Source organism: Galeopterus variegatus, unplaced genomic scaffold (genome assembly GCF_000696425.1).
Source record: "Galeopterus variegatus unplaced genomic scaffold, G_variegatus-3.0.2 Scaffold8041, whole genome shotgun sequence".
NCBI lineage: Eukaryota > Metazoa > Chordata > Mammalia > Dermoptera > Cynocephalidae > Galeopterus > Galeopterus variegatus.
The window spans coordinates 9,968-20,858 of NW_007734152.1; the positions used below are offsets into that span (position 1 = coordinate 9,968).

General features: G+C 35.7%; 1 protein-coding gene across 1 annotated transcript; it reads left to right on the forward strand.

Annotated features, from left to right (window-relative positions):
- Window positions 1-3,837: 3,837 nt before the first annotated feature.
- Window positions 3,838-10,887, forward strand: LOC103608130 (low-density lipoprotein receptor-related protein 12; the record flags this gene model as incomplete). The annotated part of the gene is made up of 4 exons (XM_008592574.1): window positions 3,838-4,040; window positions 5,589-6,693; window positions 8,418-8,550; window positions 10,834-10,887. Coding segments are annotated over 4 exons (1,495 nt in total), but the record flags the coding sequence as incomplete, so codon positions are not given.
- Between the last annotated feature and the right edge of the window lie 4 nt (window positions 10,888-10,891).

A 10,891-nucleotide genomic window follows, 5' to 3' on the forward strand; every position in this document is an offset into this window, starting at 1 on the left:
ATAAATTTCACTATCCAGATTAAAAGAATAATTTCTAAGAAAATTTTAATTAACAAAACTGACTGGAAAAAGTTTAAGAAATGCTGATTAAACAACAAAAAAAAAAACATGAAAAAATTGAAATCTCTCCCCTGTATTCTGAAGAGGAATAGGGCACAGGTATGTTAGCAGTGCTTTTATAATGTAAACTATATGGAACACTAAAAAAATCCTGAAAACTAATTCTACTTATAAATGCATTTAAAAATCCTAAATATTAGCAAACTAAATCTAATAGGATATATGCATGAACAGATATTTGTTGATGATTTCTTGTTCTGGACAAGGTCCCTGCTTTTGTGAATCTTAAACATTTTAGTGAACTAAAAGTAGATTAAGAGGGCCGGCCCGTGGCTCACTCGGGAGAGTGTGGTGCTGATAACACCAAGGCCACGGGTTTGGATCCTATATAGGGATTACCGGTTCGCTCACTGGCTGAGCGTGGTGCTGACAACACCAAGCCAAGGGTTAAGATCCCCTTACCGGTCATCCTTTTAAAAAAATAAATAAAAGTAGATTAAGAGATTCTCTTGCTTCAGTGGAACTGGCCCTCCCATAAACAATTATTAACTTTGGATAAAATTTTAAAAACTATTTCAAGGCACTAGAGAGTAATCAGAAGCTGACAGAAACTGGAAGGTATTCCACTCTCGAGAGAAGGAACCACATTGGGTGTAAAATGCTGGTTTCCTGCCAGCTGCCTGAAGATTTTCACCAGTCCGTGCAGCATGGAGTGACTGGAACTCAAGTAGATCATCATGGTCTTGAAAGCTTGAGGTGTCAGAATGGAGTTGAGGCTACTAGAGTGACTGGAAACTGAAAAAGCAAATCCTGGAAAGGAGAGAGCCACAAACTATGAAGCCCTTACGTCTGCATATAAATTCCTCTCAAATCCTTTGCTGACCCATGAACTATGCATGCTTACAGGAGACCCCAAGAAACAACTGGAAGGCTGAAAAAGCTTTGCAAGGATTTCAGCTACTGAGCACCACAGAGGAGGCAGAGTTTGGAGTTTGAATCCCGTTCATCACAGGGAGACAGTTTGGAGTTTGAAACTTGCTGACTTAGAGTGGCTTCCTAAACACCTTGGGATTGCTATTGGGACCCTGTAACTGTCATACTTTTCAAGTTTACATCTGTATGCACAACTACAGAGCTTATCTCTGGCTGACCTCTTCTAGAAGAAGTGTACAATTTTCTGTTTCTACTTTGCCCTTAGTTTAAACTAAGTGGGTTTAAACAAACCCAATCTAACAAAGTATAAAACCAAACCTCCGTAAGTTCAGGGTAATCAGATAGTATTTTAACTGTGTGGTAGAACAAAAATTAGTATATTCTATATTCTAGATAAACGTAAGAAGACAAAGAAAGATCTTGACCCCTACTTGAGAACACACAAAAACTAATTCAAGATGAATCCTAGGCCGGCCCGGTGGCGCACTGCTACAGTGCGCCGCTTGGGAGTGCGGTGGCGCTCCCGCCGAGGGTTCGGATCCCACATACAGACCGGTTCCCGCTCACTGGCTGAGCGAGGTGCGGGCGCAGCACCGAGGGTTGCGATCCCGTTGCCGGTCCTGGTCCGGTACGGGCGTGACACTGAGGGTTGCCATCCGTTGCCAGACACGAAAAAAAAAAAAAAAAGATGAATCCTAGGTATAAATGTAAAAACTAAAACTCTAAAATATAAGAAAAAAATTGTTGAATTATCTTTGGGATCTTAGGGTAGGCAAAGGTATCCACTAAAAGCACTAAAACATAAAGGAAAAAATAATAAATTAGACTTCATCAAAACTAAAATTAAAAACTTCTTCACATTAAAAGATTCCATTATGAAAATGAAAGCAAACTTTATAGACTGGAAGAAAAGACTAGTAATACACATATCAAATAAAGGGCCTGGGGGCCGGCCCAGTGGCGCACTGCGATAGTGCGCCGCTTGGGAAGCGCGGCGGCGCTCCCGCCGAGGGTTCGGATCCCACATACAGACCGGTTCCCGCTCGCTGGCTGAGCGAGGCGCGGGAGCAACGCCGAGGGTTGCGATCCCGTTGCCGGTCCCGGTCCGGTACGGGGGCGACACTGAGGGTTGTGATCCGTTGCCGGACACGGAAAAAGACCAAATAAATAAATAAATAAATAAATAAATAAATAAAATAAAGGGCCTGAATCCAGAATATAAAAAGAATTTTTATAACTCAAAAAGACAACCAATTTTTAAAAAATGGGCAGAAGAACAGACACTTCACAGAAGATATGAGTGGCCCATAAGCATATGAAAAGATGTGCAACGTAATTAGTCTCAAGGGAAGTGCACTAAAAACCACATAAGAGATTCCATTTCACACCCACCAATTATTAAAATGAAAAAGACAAACCACATCAACTACTGGAGAGAATGTGGGTATGGGTACATGTACACATGCCATGCATAACAGACATTCCCCCAACTAAGTCCATGTTTATAATATATAAAAAGTTCTTAAGTAAATAAGAAAAAATTTCAATGAATGAAGACTGTAACAAGGCAATTCACAGGAAAAGAAATAAAAATAGCCAATAAACATAGGAAAAGGTATTTCAGTATCAGTAAATATGGAAATGCAAAATAGAACAATAAATCTTTTGTCCACCTAATTGGCAATACATTTTTAAAAAATAGAATACCTCATTTTGCTAGAGGTGTGGGTTATAGGGTAGTTTGATACATACTTGGTGGAATTGTGAATTAGTATGAATATTTTATGTCAGTGTCTGTTAAATTTAAAAAGGAATCATCTTTTAACACAGGAATATTACTTCTAGAAAACTGTCCTAGAAAAATACTTGCTCATGTGTATGAGAGAGAGAGACACATGTATTGTATAAGGATTCAAAATCATCCTTCATGATAGTGAAAAACTGGAAACAAATTTCCAGACTGGAAGGTCTATCAGCTTTTGTTACAGCTATTCAGAATATTTAAAGAGGAAATATCCTGATATAATAATCCTTGGATAATTGCATTATTACTTAGTTTAAGGCAGAGGCAAGAAGATAAAGTCAGATCACTTTTTGATGAGACCTGTTCAGATACTGGAAAATTATATTTTGGCTTCTCTTTTTTCACAAGCAGATACTAATTTTATATGTACTTTTATTCATTTGACTTTTTTGTCCTCTACTTATGCCCATATTTTATGAACTATAAGAGATTTAGATCTAAAGTGATTTATGTAAAAAGTATCCCCAAACTTAGGGACTTTTCACTGAAAATGTTTTTTTGTTTGTTAACTTTTAATTTTTTTTTATTCTATTCAGATTTTGTGCAGTTTGTTCTCCTGAAAATGTATGCTACAAACTTTTCATTAAGCAAGCAGATGTACTAATCTAATGTAAGAGAAGGCTGACTTTCTCTGTGTGTTCTTCAGTTCATCAAATTATGAAGTAGTTTTCTGGTTCCAACACAGAACAATTTAGGATATTTTGAATTAGAAGTGGTCTTTCCTAAATAAACACACATGGAGAAGAAAAAGAAAAAGGTGCCAACTATCACCTGTTTTTTTAGCATTATTTTGGAATCTGGTATTACTTATGCAGAAGGAATGTGAAGGTTCTGGAACCTGGAAAAGAGATACAAATATTAGGAACACAGAAGTGGTATTATTATTTGTTGATGATAAGATCGTAGGCCTGGAAAATTCAGGAAAACCAGTGAATGTATGGAGGCTTATAATAATGTCCTCAGTTACATTTTCTTATTATGAATTTTTTTCCAAAATTACTTTATTAATAGTCTTTCATAACTTTTCTGTGTGTGTATAGTTTTCAGGATTTTGATATTCAAGGGTCCAGAAGATGCAGTTTGGACTGGTTGACGATAGAAACATACAAGAATATTGAAAGTTACAGAGCTTGTGGTTCCACAATTCCACCTCCATATATCTCTTCACAAGATCATGTCTGGATCAGGTTTCATTCAGACGACAGCATCTCTAGAAAGGGTTTCAGACTGGCATATTTTTCAGGTGTGTTTTTAAGTAATAAGAAAAATATTGAACCGAATTTTATGATTTTTAACTGCTCAGTCACTTTGAAGCTAATTTCAAAACGTCCATTTAATTATGACTAGGCCCTCAAGGCAGCTGAGTTTGAGGATTAGATGCTAAAATCAGGTGGTCTGGGGCTGGATTTCCAAAGGATGTTTTATATAATCCTAATAAAATAATTAATTTCAAAAACTAAACATCTCGAATGCATTTATTTTTAAAATGCATTTTTTTATGTTGCAAGTAGTTTTTTCCCTCAAGTGCTTACCCATATCCTGAAAGTTACTTTAGAATATATTTTTTGTGTGTGAATTACCATTGTTTTTACACCTTCAAAAATAAAGCATAACCAGTTTCATCTTCATAGTTTAGTCTCAGAAAAAGAAAAGTTATCTTTTGCTTTTCTTCAACTGTATCCAAAAAAAGGTGACCAGATTATACAAAAATGAATAATCCAGAGCATTAGAGTTATGTATATTTTTTTGCTAAAAATTATTTTGCATCTTTTGAGATTACATAGTCTCCTTTAGCAAACATATGCTTTTTATCTTTTTTCTTAAAAACAAGGTCTTGGTAATATTTAATTACCTATTTATCACCTATTTACTGATAAATAAGTTGTTGATGAAAAGTAAGTACTGGCCCCAAATTGTCAATTTGGGTACTGCAGGAATCTAATGTTGTTTGGTTGCCTTTCCCTACCTCATTATTGTTATATATTTAGTATGGTATACAAAGGTAATTAGAATTCTGTAAGCACCTCAATTTTTTTGTCCCCTTCCTTTTATTTTGATGAATAAATGTATGTACCTTTAGCTCAGATTCATGTAGTATTTTGCAGTCATGTTAAAACAATAGAAATTATAAATTAGAAATACTGTTTTATGATTACATGAAACATTATAAACAGTATAAAGTTGATCTTATGATAGTCTTGGCAAAAGTTTGAGTCTAAATAATGGGCTTGCAAAATACACTATCATGTATATAGCAAAATTGTGTGTGTATGTATATATATATATATATTTATGTATACATACGTATAGAGAGAGACAAGAACTACAGAACATTATGAAAAAATTATTTGAACAGGTGATTGTTGTAGATAAATTTTTCTTCATTAAAAAATGTCTATCATTGTTTTAATGGTGTTTATGAAAGAGTTATTTAAAATTCTTAGGCAATATGTCTTATTGGCTTGTGTATCTTACATCATTTTATTAAATGTTCTGCAGTAAAATAGCTGTCTGCAAAAGCAGAATTGGTCCCTTCTCCCTTTAGATCAAAATACAAAGAGCTTTATGGAACAAGTAATGAGCATTCAATAAATCGAATTATTGAGTAATTGATGTGCCAGTACTACTTTGTCATTAGAACTTAACCCATTTTTTAAAATAAGGTTATTTTAACCCCTATCACTTGGGCCTAATTGTTTATTATGAAAATACCACTTGCTGTTATATATCTTTTGAGGAGTATGTTTTTTCTGCTTCCCTCTCCGTCTCTCTCCTATCCACATCCTCCCAGGGAAATCTGAGGAACCAAACTGTTCTTGTGATCAGTTTCGTTGTGGTAATGGAAAGTGTATACCAGAAGCCTGGAAATGCAATAACATGGATGAGTGTGGAGATAGTTCTGATGAAGAGATCTGTGCCAAGGAAGCTAATTCTCCAACAGCTGCTGCTTTTCAGCCCTGTGCTTACAACCAGTTCCAGTGTCTTTCCCGTTTCACCAAAGTTTACACTTGCCTCCCTGAATCCTTAAAATGTGATGGGAACATTGACTGCCTCGACCTAGGAGATGAGATAGACTGTGACGTGCCAACTTGTGGGCAATGGTTAAAATATTTTTATGGTACTTTCAATTCTCCCAATTATCCAGACTTTTATCCTCCTGGAAGCAATTGCACTTGGTTAATAGACACTGGTGATCATCGTAAAGTCATTTTGCGCTTCACTGACTTTAAACTTGATGGTACTGGTTATGGTGACTATGTCAAAATATATGATGGATTAGAGGAAAATCCACACAAGCTTCTGCGTGTGTTAACTGCTTTTGATTCTCATGCACCTCTTACAGTTGTTTCTTCTTCTGGACAGATAAGGGTACATTTTTGTGCCGATAAAGTGAACGCTGCAAGGGGATTTAATGCTACTTACCAAGTAGATGGCTTCTGTTTGCCATGGGAAATACCCTGCGGAGGTAACTGGGGGTGTTATACTGAGCAGCAGCGTTGTGATGGATATTGGCATTGCCCAAATGGAAGGGATGAAATCAATTGTACCATGTGCCAAAAGGAAGAATTTCCATGTTCCCGAAATGGTGTGTGTTATCCTCGTTCTGATCGCTGCAACTATCAGAATCATTGCCCAAATGGATCAGATGAAAAAAACTGCTTCTTTTGCCAGCCAGGAAATTTTCATTGTAAAAATAATCGTTGTGTGTTTGAAAGCTGGGTATGTGATTCTCAAGATGACTGTGGTGATGGGAGCGATGAGGAGAACTGCCCAGTAATTGTGCCTACCAGAGTCATAACTGCAGCCGTCATAGGGAGCCTTATTTGTGGCTTGTTACTCGTCATTGCACTGGGATGTACTTGTAAGCTTTATTCTCTGAGAATGTTTGAACGAAGGTCAGTATCAAAACAAAACGATAGTGGTTTTGCTCTGTACAGTAAAAGCATGGCCCAAATATTTTAAACAACTACTTTAATGATTAGCAATGTATTTTTATTTTATATTAGTTTATAAATGGATAAATATTGTTTATGATTTATAAGACTAGTGTGAAAAGCCCAAGACTCAAAAGGCTAAAAACTTTACAAACTAATGCTTAGTTATGATGCGAGAAAGGCCAATTTATATTTACCAGCTCCTGTTCTCAGATTAATCTGTATTATCAGAATTTTGTAAGCTTCAACTCTCAGTTGTAGTTTTTTACCCTGTGTTTTTATAAGTACAAGGATACTTCAAAAAGTTTATGGAAAATAGAATTAAAAAACAATACTTCAAGAAGAAAAGATATTACGAATCCTTCCATGAACTTTTTGAAGTGCCCTCATATCAATTCAACAATTCCAGATATTTGAGAACTGTGTTCAAAGCACTATACAGGTGAATAGAAAAGTGAATAATAGCACAAGCAGTTTACAATTATGAGGAAAGAATTGGTGCATGGGAGTAAGAAGACAGGAGTATAAGTTCTGTAAGAACTGTAAAACTAACTGGAATAAAAGTCAAAAGTACCTTATCTAATGGGAGGATGTGGAAAGGCTTTAATTGGTGAGGTGCCAATGAAATGTATGAGTAGAATGTAGATAGGAAAAAGGTGTTATAGTTAAAAAAAAAAAGAAAGAAAGAAAAAGGAAAATAGAAGTAGGAATGCCCAGCAGTGCTTAGAGTGAGCACATGTTCAACTTATCTGGAGCCAAAGACACTTATGAAGGACTAATAGGAGATAAGACTGGGGCACAAGGCTAATGTCATGCTGTAGACTTCAGTAAGAGCCACACTTCAGAGTTCTTAGTTCGTTGAGAAACAGTTAACTATTAAAGAATGACTTTCCGAGACAGTAGTTTTCAGCATGATGCAGGATAACTTGGACCTGTGGGAAGTTAATGTCAGGTCCCCAGAAGGCTGTTGGGGAGACAATGACCTTCACTCCCAGGTTAGTTACAAATAATACATTTAACAAAGAACTTTACCTACCAGACAGCTAAGATGGCACACAGATGACAGTATTATAATAATCGCTGCATCTTTTCTTTGAGCAAGAAAAAATGGCCAGAAAATTTATCACATTGCAACAAAAGAGCACAATGAAGAGTCAGAGGTCCTGAGTTCAAGAACCAGCTATCCTAAAAAGTTTTTGTGATTCATTTCACGTTCTTATCTGACAAATAAATGCATTGGATGTAATGAATAAAGCATCTCCTGAGAACTTTCAAATATTGTCACCTAAAGTCTGCCCCCCGCCCAACCGCATATTCTTCGGGGATTAAAAATCTAGTATTTTTATTTCTAGTATTATAAAGGGATTTCCAATTTATTAAAACTTAGTGACCTAGGGTTCTACTAGTGTAAAGCCCCATGAAGACAGGCAGACTGCTTCATCTTTGTATTCCCAATGTAGGGTTATACCTACATATATTCAGTAAATATTCGTTGGTTATATGTAGGTTATATGTAGGTTATACCTACATATATTCAGTAAATATTCAGTAAATATTCGTTGAATGACTAACTTTTAAAAATGATCAGCTATACTCATAGATTGTTTTAATTACTACGAGTTGAAAATTATTGTTTTGCCTTGCCCCCTTTTTTAACTGTTTTTTGCCACCGTCTGTTCTCGAAGGTCTTTTGAAACACAGTTGTCAAGAGTGGAAGCAGAATTGTTAAGAAGAGAAGCCCCTCCCTCTTATGGACAATTGATCGCTCAGGGTTTAATACCACCAGTTGAAGACTTTCCTGTTTGTTCGCCTAATCAGGTATATTGTAATTTATGATCTCTATGTCAGTACCTCTTAAAATGAAATCTATGCCTGTATGTAAGGTAAGACAAGGACCCTAAGATTAATGTTGTGTGAGAATTCTACTTCAACAGCATTTAAAAATAAAATGTGTTTATGAATAGTAAGCTAGATTTTATTCATTAATGAGAGTAAAACTCTCAAGTTTGAAACTTTTTGTAACAAATTATTAAATTTCCATAGCAGTTTTTAAAAAGAAAAATAATCTTGTAATTTACTATCTCACTCAAAATAAAAATGCTTTCTGAGTAAACTGAAGAAGTATATAAAAATTATTTCCAGGGCCGGCCCGGTGGCGCACTGGATAGTGCGCCGCTTGGGAAGCGCGGCGGCGCTCCCGCCCGAGGGTTCGGATCCCACATACAGACCGGTTCCCGCTCACTGGCTGAGCGAGGCGCGGGAGCAACACCGAGGGTTGCAATCCCGTTGCCGGTCCCCGGTCCGGTACGGGGGCAACACTGAGGGTTGCGATCCGTTGCCAGACACGGAAAAAAGACAAAAGACAAAAAAAATTATTTCCAAAACATTCTTAAAGTCTCCTCATAGAATCTTAGATTGGCAACCTTTTAATTAAACAGACTTTTTAACTAAGTAGAGAGCTTCACCTCACTATGATAAACTATAACATTAAAGTTGGCATTAAAGTATGCCGAAGGCATTTTTGACCTTGCTGGCGATAGCTGCATAACATAGAGGGATATCTGAAGAGACTTTTGTTCATTGCTGGATATAATAACATAGTGCTCACACAGAGCCTTACAACTTGAATGCTGAGTACCAAATCTATGAAGTTCATTAGGGATGCGAACAAGTAGTTTTTGTTTTGTTGTTTTGTTTTTCTAAATTTAGATACCTCTTAATTGGTGAAAAATATTTCTTATTTGCATAACAATTCCATGTGTGCTGATACCCAAATTTCTTATTGACAGTCTGTGTTTTATTAAAGCTAGACTATGAAATATTTCTATGATAATATCTTCTTAGCTTTCCGTGAATTATGTTCCCAGCACTGTGGAAAGGCCTATATGGAAATCACAAATAATTGCAATACCAGTCCCAGAGATGGAAAACATAAGCTTCACATCTTCCATTTTCTATTCACTTCTTTTTTCTGTGAGGGTAAAAGAAAGAGGCCTGAGTTTTAGCAGAGGGAAACTACCATCGTTTGGAAATACTCTATTTTAAATACACTAAATGCCAGGTTGATAAAAGCTGTTTCAAGTTTGAATACTCCTTTTTATAACCACTAGGTGGAGCTTAAAGACTACTTTATGTAAATGCTATAGTTTTTTTTTTTTTTTTTTAAGGTTATTTTCCATATGTACTACTTAAAAATCACCAGGTTTCAAAGAATGATGACGGTATTTTATATTTAATACTAAACTGTAGAAAGTAAAACATGTTTAGGGTTCAGATCCCCATACCAACCAGTGGTCAAAAAAAAAAAGAAAAAAATCTTAATAAAGGTTGAGAAGAAATCCAAATGTCTGTATACTATTGTGTAGTGCTATAAACAAGTAAATTTTTTTTAGCTTTCCTGTTTTTTATTTTCTGTGCTGTATAACAAATTTATTAATTCCTTTATTTATGGCAATATAATTAAATCCTCAGTATCCATTCATTCAGTAAATCTTTTGAGAACCAATTTTGACATGTTTTGGAAAGTTTCAGCCTTATAAATCAAGTCTAATTTGTTCTATGTTTTAAAAAAAAACAGATAAGGACCTGGTTTTCATATTCCTTAAGTCACTTAGTGAATTGTGTTGGAGATTTTTCTACCTTCCTAGTTGTAGAAGTATCAAATAATTTTATTTTCTATCTTTGATACGCCTTTAGGATTGGATTACTGTGTGAGATTTTAAAACAAAATAACTTAAAACTGACATTAAATATTAAAGTTGTCTATAAAAAATGAAGTTTCAAGAAAATCTTAAACAGGGCTGGCCAGTTAGCTCAGTTGGTTACAGCATGGTGCTGGTAACACTGAGGTCAAGGGTTTTGATTTCCATACCAACAAGCTGTCCCTCCAAAAAATCTTAAACACAGTGAGCAGTGATTCAAGTTATAGATTAGATTCTATAGTGGGATGAACCTGTATAGGTGAGATAACTTAATATGTCTTCCATAGACCCTGATAACGAGTAGTAGAATTTTTAGCCACAAAACATTTTTAAGAGAAGGGTGTCTTGCATCTTAATACCTTGTTGTTAGCTATCTTACGATCTTTTCTTATTATTACAGGCTTCTGTTTTGGAAAATCTGAGGCTAGCTGTACGATCTCAGCTTGGATTTACTTCAG